We start from the raw sequence: 23,554 nt of genomic DNA on the forward strand, positions 1-23,554 counted from the left end.
TGTTTTGATGGTCTTTGTACATTCATCGAGTCAAATGTACAGGTAGGGTGTTTAATTTAACTGGTTCTGTCCATCCTGGCCTTCAGCACCATAGCCTCTGCTTGTTCTAGAATTTATTCTAAGACAGGGAGTCACACTTATGGATTCTAAACTGATACAGGTGAGAGTACCTCAATGCCGTCCTGCATATAATCCTTATCGGCTAATACCAGCCCTACCCCCCTTCTGGAGCAGTGGCATTCTCAGACATTACTGTCAAATCACACTATCCAGAAAAGGTAACAGAAAGGGCACGGGAGAGAGAACTTTAAAGAGAGGGATATGCAGGCAAAATAAACAGAACAATAATTTGGGTGACCCTGTGTATTTTGTGGTGTTTTGTAAACCAGGTAAATTTCATCTTGACTATATTTGGATTTGAACGTATATAACACATGTGTGGGTTTTTGTTGGTTTCTCATGCTTGAGGTACAGAAATATTTAAATAAACTGTAAGATATGTACTATATCCAGTGCTTAGATCTTTCTTTGATGCCTGTCCTTTGCTAATCTTTAGTGGAAATAGCTGCAGTATTAAACAAATCAGTTATATCTTTCCACTTCCTGTATTACTGTCAGACCTGCTTATTGTGCTATAGCTGATAATGTTGAACTCGCCAGAATAAACCCATTTTGTCAGGGGTTTATAGAACCGTAGTAAAAGTCACTCTCTAAAAATGTGATCTTTGCCAAGTTACGGTTTAAATTATATTTTCAGCAATCCTCCTGGTAGTTTTTATACTTTTTTTTCCTGGCAAGTGTATATCTTTTACTTAACAGTGGCTGTGCCAGCACCAAGAACTTAGGCTTCAAAGGGGCTGAAAAGATGATTTAGACATTCTAGATGTAATTTTACTGCATTTCTGTAATTTAAAAACAGATTTTTAAAACCTTAATAAACATTGCAGCTGAGCACTTGCATGGAGCCTCATTACTTTGAGTGTTTTCAGGCTAAATTATTTGGCCAAGACACTGAGATTTAGAGTATATTTACCACACACATGACAAGGGTTTTTGTATCAAGAATGGGATTGAGTTCCTACAAGCCATTTAATTAGTCTGTAACTGACTCAAGATATCTGGGGTGAAATTATAACTAACCAGAAAGGAAATGTGTCCATGACTTTCCATTGTCTGACCCTGTATCTTTTTCCAATTCCTTACAATTATTTATTTCCCTCCAAAAAAGCCCTGATTTTTTCGTTCCTTGTGGATCCAAAACTGCCATTGGGTTCAGGTTGAGATTTGGGTATTCAGGGAAGGCAGAATCAAGCCCAGAGATGCTTTAAAATAGGACTTTTTTTTTTTTTTAAACCTGTAAAACTCTTATCAGTGGTTATCAGTTTGGGATCAGAGGATTTCTAATGGGATAGAGAGCATTTAATTCCCCTATTAAAATCCCTGCAGTGGCTTCCCATAACCTTTCTCATCAAGGTCATGTTTGTGGTCTCCACTTTTAGGACTATGAACAGGTCTTCCCCTGCATGTACCTCTCTTCTTGTTTCCTCTTGCTTCACCCCAAGCTTTGTTACCTGCTCCCTTTGTTTTTTCCTCTCCCTCTTCCTTTGTGCTATGTGCTGTTTTGAAGAGTTTTCCCTTTTTATTGGCCAAACTACTACTACTCTCTTCGTACAGTCCCTTAATAAAACATCATACATCTTTGAAGGCTTTCAGTAATAATCAGTCCATCAAAGGCAGATTTTTCTGCACCATTTTGAGATTAGACCTCATTGGTCAGCTAGTGTATTGTATATCCTTACTATACTGTCTGTTTTAGAATGCAAGCCCTGTACATGCTGATGGTGCTCAAAAATAAATTACACAAAACCTATCATCGTTAACACTAATTTGCACTTTTGTTAGCATTCTTAACACTGAGGCCAAGTGTTGAATGGACACAGAAACTGACCTATCCTCTCACCTCCCTTCAGTATGGTTTTAAGTGGACTCCTACTACTACACACTGATGGGGCAATGTGAGGAAGCTTGCCTGTTCTATACCTGTTATGTGGAGAAGGAGAATCTTTCCCTCTCTGCAGCTGTCACTCCAGCATCCTCCCTCAGCGCTAAACTCTCCTATGCAGATTTAAAACTAAAAAGAAAAAAGATTGGGTTCAGCTTTCTGAAGGGTTTTGCCCAGAGGCGAGTCTTCTGCGGCATCTGTGACCAAATTCCGATTTATTTGGGACAGCCCCATAGACTATGCCCATTTGCCTACAACAGGCCATCCTCAACACATACATAACTGCAGGTGCCAGGTGACTCAGAGTTTTACACTGCTGTGCTACACAGTGTTTAACATTGCAGAAATCTTCTCTTACTTTCCCTCTTGAAATGTACACATTTTTCTAGACATTCTTCCCTAACTTTTTGTGTTGAGGCCCTATCTCATTTCTACATATTTAGTTACTACTAACAAGGGAATCTGAGGATAATTTTAGGAAGAAACGGTGAAATGTTCGTAATATTCCTCCTCTTGATTATCTGTCTTAGTGCTCTGGAACACTGCTTTAGTTACGTCATTAGATTTTAGCCATGCTGTTAGGGGTCTATGAAGTTGAACATGGCATTGTGCCAAATGAATCTTTAATGCAAAAAGATGTGACATTTGAAGTGATTTATAAACTCAATATAAAGTGCTCCTGAAAATTAGGGTGTAAAAAAAGTAGGTTATGTTATTAAGTACCATAATCCTTCCTGTACTTGCCTGCATCTCCTGGTCCAGTTCTTGTTTGGTACAGGCACAGTTCTAGTGAGTGAGGCATTTCAGAGACTTATGAAACAAATGAACGGAATGCTGAGATATGATTTAGGCAGTCCAGTTGTCCACTGTAGGATACATTAATGCTCAAATGCTCTATATTGTTGTGTGGGTAAATATATCAACAATAAAATATCCTTACATCTGTGTTCCTTGTGCACTCAGTTTTCATAGTAGCAACAAAGAATTTGGAACAAGACGTTTTCTAGGGATTAATACCGTCAAGGCATCTCTCAACTGCACTTTGGACCACCTGCTCCTTAATCCTCAGGAAATGCACTAAAATTCATCTTTCAGTGCTTGATTGGAAGGTTAGGAAATGCTCTATTGTTGTAAATATCCCTTACTGTTTTGAAGTGTTGGGAAACAGGTTTGTATACTCCAATCATGAAGATCTGCAACACACAGTTGGAGGTATTACATACAACTCTTACAAACTCCAGAGCTTCCTCAAATGGAGAATTGATTTCCTAATATTTTGTGGACTGGTCATTTCCTGCTAAGGATGATGGAAAGTGTTGCACTGACATGGATGAATTGTCAAGTTTCAAAATATCTCATCAAAGAGATTCACAGTGTGGTTTGTGTGACTAAAACATTTTGTAGTGTATGTTCAGGAACAACTGGTGAGTCACTATTGTCCTAGTCGGTTTTGGGAAATGATGCAGAACCTTCAGTAGTCCTTTTCAACATGGCATAAAATGTTTCTCAGAACAGAGTTGGGTTTTGCTTGTTTTAATATTGGTGATATATCTGCTTTTACAGTTTACAGGGAAATCACAAACTGTTTTATCAGTCTGACTGTACTGAACTAGAGAGTAATGTGGCCAACCACCAGTGCCTTCAATTAGACTGTGCCTAGGCTAAGAGGCCCCAGTACCATATCTTCTGACCCTTCATCTTAGCTACCAAGTTTTCTCTCTTCTCTACCCTGCCAGACCTTGCACCCTCTTGCTTTGAAATCTTTCCTAACCCTCACCAAAATCATTGCTTCAGCCTTTTCTAAACCGAATTGCAATATATTTTAGTAATATTTAACGGGATATTTTGCTTTTGGATAACCCCGGTTTTGATTCGTTAATGCAGGCTGGGGAGAAAGGATACTCATTTCTCTACACCTGCTCAGTAGATAGAGGAAATGTTAGCAGTGGCAAGGGTGGGAAAAGCAACAAATGTGTGGACTGGTCCCTTTATAGTTCTGTTTACAATGAATTAAACATCTCCCATGAAAGGGAGTGTATTTGAGAAGACATTGCCTGCCAAGGCTTTAGTTATCTCAGCTGCAAACGGTGATTTACAAAATACTGAATATGATGTTCCATCTGCTTTATTTTCTCTTTCCCTGTGGAAATCTATAATAATAAACCCACCTTTTCTGTCTGTAAAAGTTCAGTAGTAGAATGGGAGATACGCTTGAGGTTCCTCTGCATCCTCAGTTGAGTGTCAGAATGCAAAGGGAACAAAAACGGGGTTCAGATTGATAGTGGTTGATGACTTTAGGCCAAATTCTTGTGTTAGAGCGGTTCAATTCCAGTGCAGTGAATGGAGTTGCACTTGCCTATATTAGGTTTGAATCAAGACAAAATCTTAAGCTGAATTTTCTGAAAAGAGTGCCATTTAATATTCCTGGCATATGTCTTGAATGGAAACGTTAATCAAACCTTGGTGCTCAACTGTAGCAGCATCTGTCTACCTGCTTCCCTGTTATTTTGTTCATCAGACTTACGTATACAGAGATGAAAGAGGAGTTTAAAAAATCTAACTGCAAAGCCATGTCAATTCACAAATACCTTAGAGTTGGTTCAATATGCAAGTTTATTGAGCAACTAAGCATCTATTCCAAATGTGGAGGAGTTTTCTTTTGTGATTCTGTTTAAACAGATGTCATGAATATTCCTATTAAAGTGGAGTTCAAGTGATGTTTTCAAGGATGGGCCAACATACAAACAGTCAAGGGGTTACACCGCCTTTTGTTGAGGCAGTCTGGTCAGCATAGTGAACTGTGTGGATACTCTTTTTGCTGAAACTGAATCTTATTGTTGGAAAACGTTTGTCTTTCTGAATCCATGCTTTTCTCTCTCAAGAGATGGGACAGACATGCATATTTATTATGATATTAAATTTATTACAATAACAGTTTACAAGACAAGGCACATACTGATGACTTACAATCCAGCTTGGAATATTCATAACTAAACAGCTGCATAAATTAATACAAGTGCATCATATACAAGTTAGAGGGAATATACAAATAAAACTCCAGTTTAATTCTCTTACTAAAGTTTGAAAGGTAAACATGCTCCCGGTTCACAAAGATAAAACTGGTTTTGGAAGTTCCCTTATCACTGTTCATAGTGGTGCGCTATTTATTAGCGGCTCTAGTTATGCAGTAGGTGAGCCAAGGAGTAGGAGAAGGAATCCATTTGCCTGAAATGCTTCCAAATCCAATGTAGCCTGTGTGGCATCAGTAGAGCTATGGTTTTGGCCAAAGGTGTAATGTTCCGTGTCCAATACAGGTATCTACATCTACTTGTTGAGCTGAGGGACAGTTGATTCTTAAATCATTTTTGAGCAAGGATGTGAAAAAAAAGTAAAATATTAATAATAATAAAAATAAGTGAGGTCAGACAATGTGGCCTCAGTTTGCTTGTCTCTGAGCTAGCCAGAGATGATTTGACATGACTGATTTTCCTAACACACTGTTAGGAGACCAACCTGTGACAAGACTGGAGGACTTAAAAAACCTCAAACCAACTTGTAATTAAAACAGGAACTAAAGCAACTTGATGGCTCAGCTTTTGAAGAGTGAAATATAGTGTGTGTGGTATATTAGCATTATACTGAACAAGAAGGGTCTGTGCATTTTAATATACTTTTGGAAGGCTTCCTGACTGCCCTGTTCCCAGAATGCACTGGGAAGACTTCAGCATGGATTTTCCTTTGTGAAAAGCCCAGAGTCATTTAAAATGATCTGTATTGTATTTACAGAATTGCTCAACTGAATTCTGAACCATGAATTCAACAGCAAATAAACTTTCATGAAGCAAAGTTTTCAAAAGGCCAGATTATACAATACTCTCGTAATTACGTTCTGCTTCTTAAAGAATGTTTAATTTCCAGTCTTCAGCCTTCCATGGAACCCCAAGACTGTAAATGAGAACACGGTGCACTTCTGCAATTACATAACGCAGAATAGATAATAAATGCAAAGAAAACATTTCTCTCGGTTCCTTCCCCTGCTTATGGACTCATTCCCCTAAAACCCAGGACAATTGATCATTCTAGGGGGAGGAAAGGAAATGATTTAGAGGGTGTCCCTCCTGCATGTTTTTTTTTAAGATTGAATGCTCTTTAGTACAGGATCTATATTTTCATCTGTGCTTGGCAAGCACTGCGCACATTATGGGCAGTACTACCACATGCTAATTATAATTACACATCTTGTGTGGGTTGAATGATGGAATTACTTAAGCTGATTGTGCTGTATCCAGTATTTTAATACTATGAGTCACACTGTTTATCATCAATATTAAGGAACATCCAGGAAGGAGAAAAAAAGTGATACCCTTTCTGATTTGTCTTGTTATATAAAGTAAAATGCATCTCCAGCTCTCGTCTGAGTAGTTTCATGGGCTTTAGAAAGGGGCCTACCTTATCTAACCTTTTCCCTTCAGAACTCTGAATGTTCTCTTGACCTTCTAGATATCCAGAATGTGCCTGTGTTTCTCATTCCTGAGAAAGCATTAAAAGATTAAAAAGTAACTAAAACTGTCCTAACATTAGCATACACCTTCTTTCCTTTAGTTAGTGTATACAAGTACAACAGTTAGTGGTTCAACGACTCCAAGAGGTGTTGAGAGTTAATTTTACCATGGCCTGGCAACCAAGTTAACCAGTTGTTTAATTATGGAATTTGCCTTACAACAACTTGAAACTTTCTGATTAACAAGGCTTTTTAATGGGGAAGCTGATGCTTCTGTCCTAGGCCTTGATTCAGCAAAGCACCTCGCATGAGCTTAACTTTAAGTAAATGAGTAGTCTCAGGATGACTATTCACATGCTTAAAGTCAGCCCCATGTTTAAGTGCTTTGTGGAATCAGGGCCCTAGTTTGCTTCATGAGATTGCCAAGACAGTGGTTTCATATTTAGGGATCTGATCCAGCTCCCAGTGAAGTCAATTATAACAATCCTATTGATTCTCCTGGGAGTTGAATCAGGCTGCCAGTGTCTTGAGTATAATAAAGTATCAACAACCAACAACCTCGTCAGTGGCAAGGGAAATGATCCCACACTGCCTAGCACCTTATGTAGTCATCGTGTAAGCCCCTGCAAAAGAATGTAAAGAGCTACCATTCTGATTTGGTAGCATTTTACATTCACTTTATGCAAGCTGATATGATTATGCTGTGGGATCAGGTCCGTATCCTTTGTAATTAAATTACACTAGTTTTTCCTTTTGAATTTGAAAAAGCAATAAAGGAAACAGCTGATACTGTCGTTAGTGATTACATGAACTTTTAAAAGACTCTTTTACTGGAGGAAAAATTCTAGAAGGGAGTAGGACTTCTTGAATGGCTGTCAGCAAATAGTGTTCTAGGCCTGTCAGTAGTGCTCAGCAAATTGTCAGTTCAGCCCATCTGCCTTTTAAGGCATATAAAATGTGTAACACCAATTATGAACTATAATCTGTATGTCTAGAAAATTACTTCCTAGTATTTTGCATGTCTCCAGTGCCTTTCACCTTGTAAGTGTGGTCCTCATCAGTCCTCACAGAACTCCAGTGAAACAGGCAAGTAGGCTTATCTTAATTTTTCATCTGGGAAACGGAGTCAGAGAAAACAAATGACTTGCCCAAAGTTACACAGTGGGTCCATAGCCTTGTTTTTAAACTCAGGACTTCCTGGTTGTCTCCTAGTCCTCTAGAAAACACTGGTACTTCTGGGGCAATTAATTCATTTTCTGTGCTGTAACCACCCAGAAAATCACTGTTGTGTATTGTCTAAATAATGCGAGTGAAGATTTTTTTTTTTTTTTATTTTGCAATTGCAGTTGCATCTATAAAGCTGTACCATGGCACCATAATGTTACTGCTGAAGAGTCCAAGTATTCTTCCACCTCCCACTAAAAAGTAGAGATGTCTGCGGTTATTACTCTGCAAAATTATTATTCCACTAGAACTCATCCTGAGTTTCAATTTCTGTGCAAGGGATTGGGAAGAAAACGTTGGTTTCAATGCAGATAATGCTCTTACTGAACCTAAACCCTCCCATTTCCTTCCTGACAGGAATGCCATTGGCTCAGGCAACAATTCAGCTTAGAATGTGTATCCACTTAAAGAACAAATAAACCCTTCACAGTTCTGGTATTGGCTGGACACAAATTAGGGAGAATAGAGAAGACATAGTAAGACTTCTTCCTTCCCAAACTTGATGCTGGGAATATGTAATTATCCTGCTTCTCCCCCCCGTCACTTCATATGTATTTTTTCATCAATACTTTTATGACAGAAAAGTTGAACTTTTGACAATTGTATCAAATGGTTTCTAATTTTCTGGTTGATCAGTTTTAATTTTGAATATTAAATTTTAGATGTTTTTATACATTTTATAAAATAGCCCATGACCTATTTTAAATAACTTTTCTTCAAATCCTGCAGATATGCTGTCTGTCTCCCCTCAAAATTAAGTCCATCTTAGAAGCTGTTTTTAAATATACATGAGGGGTAAATTGCTAAGTTACTCCTTGCAAGTCATTATCCAATGAGACATGGATTCATTTTATCTTTCTCATGGCACTTTGAGACATTATTCCCTTTAGAAATGACTTGTGTGGTCCTAGTAACCCTTTGTCAGCAGAATTAATCAGTCATCACTCATAATTATTTCTATGTAACGAGTTGAGCTAGAGACCTACAAGACAAGTGACCTTATGTCTATGGCTCAAGTGTAAGAGACATTATTTGAAGTGGGTGTCTATATGCATAAGCAGAAAAGTCTTGTGAGAGACGATGAAAATGTATAGTATTCAAAAGGCAAACACATCATGGTTGCACTCCTCTGTGCAAATGATCTGTTCTTTGTAGTCTGTATCAGTGTAAGTTTTTTCTTTCAGAAGAAATTTCTTGATGCCCACCTACTTGAATTCTTGTCTGGCAGGGGTGGGCAGACTTTTTGAGCTGAGCGCCACATGGGGTTTCCAAAACTGTATGGTGCTCTGAGGGGCATGGTAGGGGAGCGGGGGGGTTGGATAAGGGGCAGGAGGTCCTGGGGGGCAGTCAGGGGACAGGAAGCAGGGGATGGTTGGATAGGCGTGGGAGTCCCAGGGTGTGGATAGGGGTCGGAGCAGTCAGGGGACAGGAAGCAGGGGGGTTGGATATGGGGTGGGGTCAGGGGACAAGGAGCGGAGGGGGTTGGATGGGTCACGGGTTCTGAGGGTGGCAGTCAGGGGGCGGGAAGTGGGAGGGGGCGGGACCAGGCTGTTTGGGGAGCCACAGCCTTCCCTACAAGGGTGTAGTGTATTACATTGCTCCCGTAGGAATGTGCTACTTATGGTATACTACTTAGGGTTGCCAGTCCTGATGCCCTGTAAGTAGCGCATTCCTGTGGGGAGCGATTTAATACACTACACCTGGTGGCTCTCGCAGCCCTGCTGCCTAGAGCACTGGTGGCCTGCTGAGGCTGCGGGGGAGGGGCCAGGGGCTAGCCTCACTGGCTGCGAGCTCACGGGCCAGGCAGGACGGTCCCACGGGCCGGATGTGGCCTGCGGGCCGTAGTTTGTCCACCTCTGTTGTATGGCAACCTCTTCATTTTTAACATAGGCAAATTATGATGTACAAGGAGATTTTATGTTCTATTTTAGCTTCAGTTGTGATAGGTTTTATAATAAAATTTGATGAGGCTTTAGTGACAAAGTAACAGTATAACGCATGTCTCCTTTACTTACATGTTAACTGCATAGGGTTAACTAAGCAATTTCCATGTAACTGCATAGTCAGTCCATGGTCCTGAAATTCACTTGGCAAATGCAACTGAGTACAAAAGTAATCATTGTTTAACCTACCCTCTGTCTTGACAGGCATAAGTACTTATAGACTGTTATGAATTTACATGTATGTAGAACTTAATTTGCAATTAAATACCTCAAAATACATCTCAAGTTATGATTAGAATTCATCCCTGAAGAATTGTACTCACCACTGGCCCAGAGTGAGTAAAATAGCATTGTTTTTTTGTTATCTTTATCTTCAGGATAAAGACTGGATGAGCTGATTTAGTACATGAGCTAGTAAATTTTCATGACATTTTGTAAGAATTTTTAGACTTGATATTTGTGCCAACCAGTATAAAGTGTAACCCTAAGCTTTAGTTTTGCAACAGGAAACAATAGGAAAAAACACAGGTTGATTCCCATAAAAAGCTGTAAAAGAAGTCCATGTAGCTCTGATGGTCCAACCTCTAGCATCTGACCTCCTAACAATTCACCACTGGGCTACAGTTTCTAAAGGAAAAAATAAGCTAAGTCTGTCTGTAAAATGTCATCATGAATATACAGCTAAAAGAGACAGGCAGATGGAACCACAATGTAGCAATTGCTAACAACTTAAACGTTTGCCAGCTGACCTATGACCCAGAGATGGATGGGCTGAAGGTTTTGTATAACTAGTACCAGAGGAGAATAGGGAAGATGCTGAGCATTTTCAAAATTCTGGACTTCACAAAATCTTTTTATTTGTGGAGTGCTTGTTAGGCAAGAAATAACTGATGAAAACTGGTATGGTCCATAAAGTTCAGAAAAGTAAGTGGCATAAAGAAGGGAAGGGGGCGGTTACCAAATATGTGTGCAACTGGACACAGTCTTCATACATAGTGCTTTTCATGGTGGTTTTCTACATCTTTCTCTGCCTACTCCACAGCAAAACAAGGATCTGAGGGTCCTATTATTTTTAAGCGATAAAACTCTGTATTACTCAGGTAATATATGGCTATCAGAACTACTTTCCTGTATTTTTCAATTCAGTTTAAGCAATGAGGTCTTTAGAAGCAAATACAACATGGTCCAGTACAAATGATCACATTGAGAAAAATACAGGAGTACTGCCACAGATTTGAGATTCTAAATCTAATCCTAACTGATGAGACTCATCCTGTCGTGGTTTATGCAGTCTCTCCCATACACACATCCTCTTGTTTTCAGAATGAATCAGTTCAGCAGTGAACTCGTAGTCTGGTTTGAAGTGCGCAGCAGATTTTGTTGAAATGCTTGGATCTGTGTGCTGGAGGCACCAATTTTCCAGATGCACATTGCCGTTGTCTGGGCCTCCATGGAAAACGCCCACCCATTCCTTGGCTCAGCTGAAAACTCAATTCTTTGGAAAGGGGAGTATGGACAGTTGGGGAGCATGGGAAAAGTTAAACTTTTACACCTTTTCCCCTCCCCCCAAAAATGTTAACTTAAACTGCATTCATGCGGATGTCCCCAAAGGGAATTTCTGTGGCTGTCTCCGGAGTAATGCTTTTTAGAATACGCTGTTGAGAAGAAAACACATGTTAGATGAACGTTGTGCAAATTTAGATTTCAGGTAGAACTTTGCTGTTGAAAGGGACACTGTAAAGGATTTAGCTTAAAGAAAAATCTGACCCACCTTTAAAGATGTAAAGTGCTAGAGAAGTACAAACTATTATATATTTTTTAGTTGACATAAATGGTAACATCCAGGTTAATTTACAGAACTTTTGCATTAATGCCCCTGTGATCATTTACTTAAATACTATCAACTTTATTGAGCATATCTCTTCTGAATGGATATTTACATATAAATAAAGTTTCCAAATTCCATCCCAGCTTGCGGTGGATCTTGTGTAAAATATGGGATGGATGGTTTTGGTGGTTGTGTATATTTCTATTTTTGTTTTTTGGTGGAGGAAGCAGGATGGTGTGTCGATAGATTTAGGTCAAAACTAGTATTGCTTCCTCAGCCTATGGCTAGAGTTGACTGAACCTCTTTGGAATATATTGCTAGGTCCCTATCTTCTAACCAAAATAAAATTTTCCATCTTCTGCAGTGACCAGCAGAGATGCATATTTTCTGCTACTGCTGAAAGTCTGAGGACTTGTCTACATTTAAAATGCTGCAGTGAAGCGCTTCAGTGAAGATGCTACCTATGCTGACAGGAGGGCTTCTCCTGTTGAGGTGGGTACTCCACCTCTCCAAGAGGGAGTAGCTAGGTCGATGGGAGAATTCTCCCATTTGACCTAGCTCTGTCTACACTGGGGGTTAGATCAGTTCAATTGTGTCGCTGTGGGGTGTGGATTTTTCACACCCCTGAGCAACATAGTTATACTGATCTAATACCCTAATGTAGACCAAACCTGAGAAAACAAACTACAATCCATCAGTGATCTTCCTGAAAATACCATCCTGGCCACTGGATGTAGAAGCCCTCTACACCAACATTCCACACAAAGATGGACTACAAGCCGTCAGGAACAGTATCCCCGATAATGTCACAACAAACCTAGTGGCTGAACTTTGACTTTGTCCTCACCCATAACTATTTCACACTTGGGGACAATGTATACCTTCAAATCAGTGGCACTGCTATGGGTACCCGCATAGCCCCACAGTATGCCAACATTTTTATGGCTGACTTAAAACAATGCTTCCTCAGCTCTTGTCCCCTAATGCCCATACTCTACTTGCGCTACATCTTCATCATCTGGACCATGGAAAAGAAGCCCTTGAGGAATTCCACCATGATTTCAACAATTTCCATCCCACCATCAACCTCAGCCTGGACCAGTCCACCCAAGAGATCCACTTCCTGGACACTACGGTCCTAATAAGCGATGGTCACATAAACACCACCCTATACCAGAAACCTACTGACCACTATTCCTACCTACATGCCTCCAGCTTTCATCCAGACCACACCACACGATCCATTGTCTACAGCCAAGCTCTACGATACAACCGCATTTGCTCCAACCCCTCAGACAGAGACAAACACCTACAAGATCTCTATCAAGCATTCTTACAACTACAATATCCACCTGCTGAAGTGAAGTAACAGACTGACAGAGCCAGAAGAGTACCCAGAAGTCACCTACTACAGGACAGGCCCAAAAAAGAAAATAACAGAACGCCACTAGCCATCACCTTCAGCCCCCAACTAAAACCTCTCCAACGCATCATCAAGGATCTACAACCTATCCTGAAGGACGATCCATCACTTTCACAGATCTTGGGAGACAGGTCAGTCCTTGCTTACGGACCGCCCCCCAACTTGAAGCAAATACTCACTAGCAACCACACACCACACAACAGAACCACTAACCCAGGAACCTATCCTTGCAACAAAGCCCGTTGCCAACTGTGTCCACATATCTATTCAGGGGACACCATCATAGGGCCTAATCACATCAGCCACACTATCGGAGGCTCGTTCACCTGCACATCTACCAATGTGATATATGCCATCATGTGCCAGCAATGACCCTCTGCCATGTATATTGGCCAAACTGGACAGTGTCTACGTAAAAAAATAAATGGACACAAATCAGATATCAAGAATTATAACATTCAAAAACCAGTTGGAAAACACTTCAGTCTCTCTGGTCACTCGATTACAGACCTAAAAGTGGCAATACTTCAACAATAAAACCTTCAAAAACAGACTCCAACGAGGGACTGCTGAATTGGAATTAATTTGCAGACTGGATACAATTAACTTAGGCTTGAATAGAGACTGGGAGTGGATGGATCATTACACAAAGTAAAACTATTTCCCCATGTTTATCTCCCCCACCCCCCACTGTTCCTCAGACGTTCTTGTCAACTTCTGGAAATGGCCCACCTTGATTATCATATAAAAGGTCCCGTCCCGTTCCCCACCCCCCGCTGGTAATAGCTCACCTTAAGTGATCACTCTGGTTACAGTGTGTATGGTAACACCCATTTTTTCATGGTTTGTGTGTATAAAAAGATCTTCTGTACTTTCCATAGTATGCATCTGATGAAGTGAGCTGCAGCTCACGAAAGCTTATGCTCAAATAAATGTGTTAGTCTCTAGGGTGCCACAAGTACTCCTTTTCTTTTTGTCGGAGCAAAGCAGTTCATATCTTCTACCATCCTCTGCCCCTTCCAAAACAGATTCAGAAGTAATCCATGCAAGGATAAACCTTGTTGTGATTAAATCAGGGTAACTGGCAAAACTCATCACACTGTACTACTACTAATATCTTGCACATTTATAGTGCCTTTCATCCAAGATCTTAAAGCATTTTACCAATGTATATTATTCCGATCAAACACTAATTCTCAGCACTTAACCGTCTTAAATATTCACTGAACAAAAATACTAACACAGAATGAAGGTTACAGTGGTACCTTGTGCCCTTGAAAAACATTGTTCTGTAAAACTCAGACTTCTGAAAACCAGGCAATACAGAGTTAAGGTTCACGCCCACACAACTGTAGTCTGTGACCCTGGAGCTGGCAGTAGTCCCTGGGAATTGTCTGGGTGTACTCTAGCTGCATTCGCTGTGTTAGGTATAGCTGTATTGAAAGGGGAGGGTTAGTTGGAGAGTTCGGCAGAGCTGTGATTGTAATATGAGACAATCTGGGGGTCCCCCTGGCTGTGTGTATGGCCCCTCTCCCTAACCCTCATATGTGTAATCTAAGGGAAGAGGTCCATGTGTACCTTGACAGATCAAGTATGCCTTATTTAAGCTCTGTGTTACGTAGCAGTGGGGCACATGGATCCTCTTGCCATGGGAATTCTCAGCATCTAGGTGGGAGATGAGTGTGGTCTGTGGGTTTAATGACGGGTAAGTGAAACCATAGTGTGAGATGGCATCATGTGCATAAGGGTGAAGAGGTTGAAAACTTCAGCAGATGGGGTTAGTGTTGGGCATGTATAGGTAGTTCCTGTGTAGTGCTGTGCAGTGTGAGAGCATGTGCTATGGGTGTACTGAGGCATTGCTCCAAGGGGGGGGGGGTGGTTAAGGTTGCATGGATGTGTACCTTAACACATCAGTTCCTGTTTTTCAGACATTTTGAGTTTTGCTGAACTCAATGTTCAAGGACATGAGATACCACTGGACAACCTTAACTCTCCATTAGCAAAGTTTTTTGTCAGTGAATTTCCTAGATTTTTTTTAACAGAGAAATGTTGTTAGTAGGAGTTAGTGGTCATTTAGGCAGTTTTAGTTATCATGCAGGTGTGCGGCTGAGATTCAGTTGTGGCCAGGTGATGATGATGATACCTTGCTCTTACGTTGCGCTTTTCATCAATAGATCTCATAACACTTTGCCAAGGAGGGAAACATCATTATCCCCATTGTACAGATTGGGAAACTGAGGCACAGAGCAGTAAAGTGATATGGCCAAGGTCACCCAGCAAGCATGAGGCAGGGGTGGGAATAGAGCCCAGGTTTTCTGACTCCCAGTTCACTGTTCTCTCCATTATGTTGCTGTGTGATACCTGGGTGTGTGCCTCTCCCATCCCCCACCTTGTTACAGTGAAATAGGGATAATGGTTGTGCTTTGAAGTGTTTGGAGTTTGGAGTTACTAAAAGCCCAGTGAGAGAAATCTCAGATGTCGTCCTTGCCCCAAAATCAAGTTTTATTACACAAGGAGAACAGTAACTTTAAGTATGAGAGAAGATTCGTATAGCTCTCTTTTTTGCTCCACCCTCCTCTACCATCATCCCCCCACAACGCGTATCCTACCCTCTGCCACCATTCCCACCTCCCCCTTCCCCTCCTGTCACATTAAGCCACTAGCACTTGAGAAGCCAGGTGTGTGCAAGGAAATGGGTAGAAATCTGTGAACTTTAAGAAAACCTGTTAGTTTCCAGGGGCTGTATCTTGGAAATCCTTTTCTCAAATATGGATCGTTTACCCTTCCCCAGTAAAGCACACAGCACATTTCAAGACATAGTGAGGAAGCATGAGGATTTTAGAGCACCTAAAAGAATTAACCTTTAAACAGAAACATCTTCACAATCTTAACAATGGCAGAACTGGACAGTGCTCCACTATAATTTGATATGAGATTAATCATCAGCAGCTGCTTTGCTATAGCCAGATTCCCAGCACAGGCTGAACCGAAAGCAGAGCAGGCTCTGAGACGTGTGAAGTGGGCCATTCAGTGAAATGAGAGGGGGAGGCAAGGACGGGCCCAGACCCCTTCTGCATGACAGGGCCTCCCATATTCCACATAGGGACAGGGGGAGGGCTTCAAATTCCTGTAGAGAGGGGAGGCAGGGAAAGGCATCCTCAGAGGGACAGGGCTCCCACAGATCCTTGTTCATATGAGAAGTGGGTAGGGAGAGGAGCTCAGATACCCCAAGAGGGTCAGGGTCCCCCTGTTCCCAGCACACACACAGAAGAGAAGAATGTGGGGATGACAGGCACCCCTAATTCCTCACACTTGCCCTGCCACCCACCTCCATGTCATTCCCTCACACTTCCCCATAATCCCCACTCACTCCCCCTGACCCGAGTCCTGAAACCCCTCCCCTATTACTCCTCCCTATTTATCCTTCTCTGTATAACCCCCTTGCCTCCCTGAAGACCCAAACCCCTCGTCCCTTCCACTCCTCTGCCTCCTAAATCCCACTTCTTTCCCAGCAATCATTCACACGTGTAATTTCTTTTCTTTTTGAAATAGCACAAATGCCTTCGGAAGTTTCTGCTGTACTCAGATTACATTTCCCCAAAATAAAAATAAAACAGCCTTGGACAGAGGCAGTTTATACCAACATGCCTAGGTTTCATTTCAGCTTTCTACCATGGATTGGGTTTGAATTTGCATCTGAAGAAGTGAGCTGTAGCTCACGAAAGCTTATGCTCTAATAAATTGGTTAGTCTCTAAGGTGCCACAAGTCCTCCTTTTCTTAGTGCCTCAGGTGTTGCTCACGTTCAGTGGCTGTAACGTCCCCTTGAGTCACACAGGTCCTGTGAATCATGCTTGGCTAGTAATTCTTTTGGGATTCTGTCCACATGTGCATAGTGTAATCCATTGGCTTGTGAGTGTTAGCATGCACCTGCCTAAAGAGCCAGACTCACTCAGTTTTGCTCCTCCAAAAGGTTAGTGGGTCCCTTGCACTGGCAGGGGTAAATGTTGAGTGACTGAGACCCTTTGAGCATGTAGAGCCGTGGTTTGAGCCTTTGGTCTGAGTAAAAAAACAAAAAGTTGATGGAATCTGTGAACCTTAAGAAAAGCTGATTTCCTGGGGACAGCTGTATTCTAGGAACCGCTTGCTCAAAAGACCGCAAATTTCAATCACTAAGCCTACCCCAAATCCCATGTGGCAGAGCTAATTTCAAGGCAATCTGTACAACCATGTGGATTTTAGAGCACTCAGAGTTGTTCTCTAAACAGAAAGGAATTCTCAACTGTAATTCTTTGCAGAGCTGGCACTCTGCTATCATACATAACCCACCATTCCTCTGTATTAATGGCAAGGAGGTATTTCTTGCAATGCTGATCCATACATCCAGCACCTGGCAAATATGGGAGCATCATTAACAGACCATCTTTTTGTCTTAAGTGCCTATGCAGTATTTTCCCACCTCTCCTTATGTACAGCTGGGTAGTGGGGTGGGAAGTACATCCCATCAAAAATGAACTTGAACAAATAAAACACATCAGATACCTCTTTAAATGTTCCTGGGGTGATTATCAACCGATAAGCCATGTAGATTGGAATGCAGATAACAGAGGAGGTTCCTATGCAGTAACCCACTATAGTGGTCCAATAGGGATAGTTATAATCAAAAAGCCGTAGATCAGGAGTGCTGGACATAAAACTGCAAATGATGAACTGAAATAAAAATGCAAGAAAATATTACAAATACACAATGTTTTTACATAGTACGTAATTAGCCTTTGGGACCAACTGCTGCAATATATCGTAGCAGGATTCCAAAAAGGATTAAGCACTTATATGAATAATGAGAAAATCCACAGTTACTTTAGAAAGGATGTAAATCCTCATGCTTAGGTCATAAGCCACCTTAACAGATAAGATATTAGGAAGAAAATTCCTCTTATGGACAATTTATTCCATAATGACCTGTTCTCGGTATTCTTGAATCCAAACATAGAGACAGGATATTGGACTAGAGTTGTAGATTTTTAGGCCAGAAGGGACCATTAGATCACAGAGTCTGATCTCTGGGAGACTGGAGAGCAGAGAAATTCATGCAGTTATGCCTGCGTCAAGCCCAATAATTTGACTGACTAAAGCATATCTTCTAGAAGACAGCAAGAGCAAGGGAGTACAACATTTCCCTTGGTAGTTTGTTCCAATAATTAATCACCCTCACTGTTAAAAAATGTGCACCTTATTTCCAATCTGAATTTGTCTGGCTTTAACTTCCAGCCATTGGGTCTTGTTCTGCCTTTCTCCATTAGAGCGAAAAGGACCATTAGTACCCAGTATTTTCAACCCAGGAAGGTATTCACACATCATAATCAAGTCACCTCTCAGTGGTTTATTATTATTTATTTATTTTATTAAACAGATTGTGCTCGTTAAGTGGAAGGTATTTTCTTCAGTACTTGAATAATTTTTCTAGCTCTTTTCTGCACCCATTCCACTTTTTCAATATCTGTTTTAGAATGTGGATACCAGACCTGGATGCAGTATTCTATGATCAGCATCATCAATGCTGTATACAGAGGTAAAAAATCACCTCCATACTTTCCTGTTTATACATCCAAGGATCATATTAGCCCTTAGATGTATAAATGGACCACAGATCTGATCTTGTATTGTATGTTTGAATACCAATTCTAAAATTCTACTGAATTTTAAGATAGAATGGTCAAAAAAATTCCATTTGAATCCAGTGTGATCCAGAATCCCATAGCCAATAATTAGGTCTGGTAATGAATAGGGGTGAAAGAATTTTTTCTTGAAGACACTGTTTACCCTTCCAGAGGATTCATCCAACTTTGATTCCTCTCTCCCTTTTATTGTTGTGCTGATTTGGAATGCTATGCACCACTTGGCGCACACATGCTCTATAAAAGTTTATAATTTATTCTGATCTAGTGTAATTTTTTTCTCCTCTTCCACAATTTCATTAGAAAATGTTTATGTTGTGTATATTTAACACACAACTACATTCCTTGCTTTTTGTGTTCCTTTCTCATGTTATTGCTTCAAGTTCTTTCAGGGGCTAAACAAAGATGTCACCTGCAAATTTGAAGTGGTTCATGTACCATTTTTATCTTTTATTTTTATCTTTTATCTTTTCTTCAGAGTCCAGCTTTTTGAATGTTTTCTCCAGGCAGATGGTGAAAAGTTGAAGATAAGAGAGTGTTTTCTTGTGTAACTCCATGTTTGTTAAGCTTAAATAGTATTGTACTAGTTGTATAAATGTTTCAAGAATTCTTTGAGGTCACATGGAATGTCTAGTTTTTCTTCAAGTAGTTCTAATACTCTTCCTTAACACCAAATAGAGGAATTTCCACTATCTACAGCAGCAACTCATTGCATTTGGCAGTCTTCTCCAGTGCTTGATTCATTGTCAGGAGCCTGCAGATGCTGTATGATTGAGAGATTACTTACCAGCTTTTGTGTTGATTATAGGCCAGAAATCATTGTGGTTTGATCCCTGATACCTCAGATTGACTTGTAGAAATCGATAGTTCTTGGATTTATGTTTTTCTTCTTACTCTAATACTAAAATGGCAACGTTCCAGTTTTATGCTAAAGCTTATTGGATCCGACCCTGTGAGATGCTCAGTGCTTCCAGTTCTCATTGAAGTCAAACCTAAGGTGCTGAAGTATTAAACTGGTACATTGCAAAATTAATGTTAGTGACTGTTTTGGGAAGCATCCTAACTTAGTTTTCACAGAATTACATCAGAGGATACCCGGCACTAGATGTTTAAAATTACCAAAGAGAGCCACCAAACCTACGTCTGGGTTTTTCTTGTTTTAGTTTCCATAGAGACCGTAAATATCAATTTTGCCTAGTAACCACATCACTGAAAGTATATGGCTCTTCATGTAATTTAGTTTTATTGTTTCAGGATCATGGACAGGACAGTAGTGTATAAATTATTTTTGTGGTGAAACATCTATTTATAGCTTTTTTTTTTACTCCTTTGTCTACAGGTAATAAAATGGAAAACAGTTAAACACACATTAATCATCCCAGCAGTGTTGTTTGCCTCCATAAACCTCCATCTTGACTTACTCTCCTTGCATCCAAGCCAAGCAACAATAAAAGACAGGGTGAACTAATTTTGGAACAGGGAATGAAGGCTTTGTTTAAAAATGTTAGTAATAACTTTGCCAAGTCAGCTGTGGGGATACTGGCACCAGTTGCTGATTATGAAGGATGCTCTCTGGTGATGTAGAGTTTGGGTAGGTGTATTCTAAAGTTGCCAGGCAGTGGCTGATCAAACAGCTTGTAAATCTGTTATCTTAACTTCTCTTTTTTCTGTGCTTTTTATCAGCATCCTTTTACTATTTTACTTCACTGACATAAATCTAAAGCAGCAAAGATCAAATTAGCCTTGTCCTGTGTTGCAGGTTATTAAAGTTTTCCAATATCATCATTGTTTATCTAAGTAACAAAAAAAAAAAAAAAAACCAAACAAACTCAGTGTTGATCTACTAACTAATCCTAGCTGCTTTTATCAGATTAGTCTCACTGATTTAAGATTGTTGGCTTCCAAAAGCTGGCATTAGAGAGTAGAACGTGAATATTATGTAAATGAAAATCCCATATCTGGAACTCTAAGATATTACACTAGTAAACTGACTGTCTTGGGCTGGGAAGATGAACTCACCAAAAGAAAGATGGGGCTGATTGCTACCCAGCAGAGTCGCCAGTACCAGCCTGGAGTGAAGCCCAGCATTTCCTTCATGTCACTGCAAAACTGGTTGATGCCTGTGAAAATAAATGGATGGTAGAGGGACATGGAGAAAAAGGTTATTCAAACGTTGATATAACGAGGAAATGCATTTAGCATCCACCAGAAAACAGTGTGGTCGTGTCCCTGCAACCTTTTCATTACACAGAAACCTCCATTATCCAAAGTCATTCAGTGTTTCCCAACCCATTTGGAGATCAAGATTGTACTATGCTTACATGACAAAGTAATTGGTAACATTGTTTTCCGATTAAGTAATCTGTAAATTGCTTTTTCTATGTGACATCAGTACCCCTGTCCACAAAGCTGGCGGAAATACTATTCGGCAAATGCCCGGGAGTCTGGTCGGCATGGGTTGTAAGTGCAGGAACAATCTTACCATAGAACCAGGCCACCGCAATGGATTCCAGAAACACCACTGTTAGGACAGCAGGGCCTGTAGCATATTCTTCAAACAGCTTCACTACGTATGCACCACCCTAGAGAAGAGATTGTGGTACTGATTAGCCAAAATCACCAGAATAGAAGTTTTGTACTACTAGTCATATACTCTCCTCATTTGGAAAGAGAGCATTCACCCGTGCAAAATTCACTCTATCCCATCACTTGCTGCCTGCTCTGGCCTTGAGTAATACTTGACAGTACTAATGACTTGTCCAGTACTCTTGCTTTAACTTCCTGTGATCATCCTTTGCCAATAGAACGGACATGCAGAAAAACTGAAAGGGAAGCGGCACACATTTCTAGTTTGGATTTTAATGAGCTAATCCGATGGGATCTGTGCTTTTCTGTGCCCTCCTTTGATGGCAACTTCCTTCTCTGTCCCTGAGCATTAGTTACTGAGCAGGAAACAAAGGCAGCATTACGTTCTATTCTTTCCTCCTGGATCTGGACTCAGCTACAAGAAAAGAGAGTTGTGTGTTCTACAGGAACCTGGCTCCTTGTAAATGCTTTAAACCAGGAGGGAATTTCTCATAAAACAAACAGTGGAATGTAAAAGCCAGTGAATTTTTCCCCCACATCTTTTACAAAAGCTGACCAATTTGTTCTCCTGTTACAGCAATGAAACCCCAGTGACTAGACAGAGGTTGCATAGGTGTAACTTAGGACAATATTTGGCATGTATGAAAGAAGGAATATGTAAGTGCTGTAGATTCACATATGAGCCATTATCCAGTGCCAGGAGCTTCTGGACTCCAGTTCACTAAATTCCATTTATGGTAGTTTCTAGAACTGGATTTTGTATCCATCCTTTTCTTGATTTGAAATTTATTTCTAACCCTTTGAAAATTAAACTGATAATTTTTAATTTTGTAAAAGCTGGGATTTTGGGTGAAGGTTTGAACGGTTAATCAGCTGGAATGAACTGCGTCGTGGTATAGTACCAGTCTGAGCAGTATTTGTGTGGTTTATTATGTACTGTACACTGAAACTTTGTCAAGTTACAACATTGTCAGATTCCTTCATGAGCACGACTGCTCACATTCATTCCACCGACAGTCTCCAACCCTATAAGGAAAACAACTCCTCTCAACTGGACTAATAGGATTTCACATATTTGATGAGACTCCTTGAGATTCTGTTTGGGAAACACTTCCCTCCTGCAGATATCAGCTAGAGCCGACTGCCAATAAGCAAGGTTCACAATGTTGGGTGAGGTACTTACAAATGTCAGAGTTGTTAATGACCCCAGGAAGCAAGCAATGATCAGACCAAGGACAAACCATTCCCTGCGCTTGCCCCAGACATGTGGAAATTCATCCAGCACTGCAGTGATCACCCCCTCCAGACCTGCAAACTGAAAAGCACAGCAAAGAGTCATAGAAAAAAAGAAAGCATCCTTCCTACCCTGCATTCCCCACACACACCCCACAACTGCTGGACAATGAAAACGTACATTGACGTAGCTGCATCTCTCAGACATTTGAAAAATCCACAGCCTCTGAAAGCCAGAACTATGTCAACCTAACCCTAGCCAGTGCTTCTGTCAACCTAGCTACCACCTGTTGGGGAGATGGATTACCCGCAGCAATGGGAGAACCCCTCGGCTCACTGTAGTGAGTGTCTATACTGAAGCACTATAGCTGTGCTGCTATAGTGTTTTAAGTGTGGACATACCATAAGATACAATTAGGACAATGAACTTTTGGCATGTATCTGAGTGTGATAGGCTTGAGGTGACTGCTCTGGAAACATCTCCATCATGTCTTCAGAGACCTTGATCTCTTTAGGACAGGGATTTTGTCTCATATGTGTGGGAAGTGCCTAACACATAACGGGAACTACCATATTACAAATAATAAATAACAATAAGTAAATGGCTCATTATAGCTAAGACTATGAAGTCAATGGAGTTGATTTTGGATTGAATTTGGTCCTTAATTTGCAATAACTATGTGGCTCGTAGCAAAATCTTTATAGCACTGTGCCCCACTTTGAGAAATCCACCTTCTGTTCCCACCTTCTAAATCCTGTTACCTGTGAAAAATCCCAGAAACATGTCACTGACTTGCATGTTGACAGGTAATTAAATGCTTCCAATGTACAAGAAGAGAGAGGACATCACCTGCTGGTTAAAAGCAGGGTTCTAGAAGTTGAATATTCTGGGTTCTGTTCCCAGCTTTGCCATTGACTTACTGTGTGACTGGGCAAATCATTTAATCGTGTTGTGCCTCAGTGTCCCCAACTTTGAAATAGGGATAATAAATACTATTTTGTGACCCAGGGGTTATGAAGATTAACGAATGTTTGCAATGCATTTTGCACTTATTTAGCACCCTTCATCCAAGGACCTCAGCGTATTAGTATAGTTGCTCTATTATCAAAAGAAGAGTTTACGTTTAATTCTGCAGAT

The 23,554-nt window shown here is 40.6% G+C and overlaps 1 protein-coding gene across 3 annotated transcripts in view; it reads right to left on the bottom strand.

Moving 5' to 3' along the window:
- Positions 1-4,890: 4,890 nt before the first annotated feature.
- The window catches only part of SLC6A4 (solute carrier family 6 member 4), a 42,537-nt gene continuing 23,873 nt past the window's right edge, over positions 4,891-23,554 (bottom strand). For 2 of the 3 annotated variants that reach the window (XM_073315660.2, XM_078849272.1), the window contains exons 10-13: positions 22,367-22,498; positions 21,080-21,179; positions 20,617-20,717; positions 16,329-17,629 (exon numbers count right to left, since the gene is read on the bottom strand). In XM_073315660.2, coding sequence (XP_073171761.1) covers positions 17,360-17,629; positions 20,617-20,717; positions 21,080-21,179; positions 22,367-22,498 — 603 coding nt within the window. In that variant the 3' untranslated portion in view covers positions 16,329-17,359. Of the gene's footprint in view, positions 11,326-16,328; positions 17,630-20,616; positions 20,718-21,079; positions 21,180-22,366; positions 22,499-23,554 lie in introns of those variants that run through there. The other variant, XM_073315661.2, reaches the window with a different exon arrangement.

Source organism: Lepidochelys kempii, chromosome 17 (assembly GCF_965140285.1).
Source record: "Lepidochelys kempii isolate rLepKem1 chromosome 17, rLepKem1.hap1, whole genome shotgun sequence".
In the NCBI taxonomy this organism is placed as follows: domain Eukaryota; kingdom Metazoa; phylum Chordata; order Testudines; family Cheloniidae; genus Lepidochelys; species Lepidochelys kempii.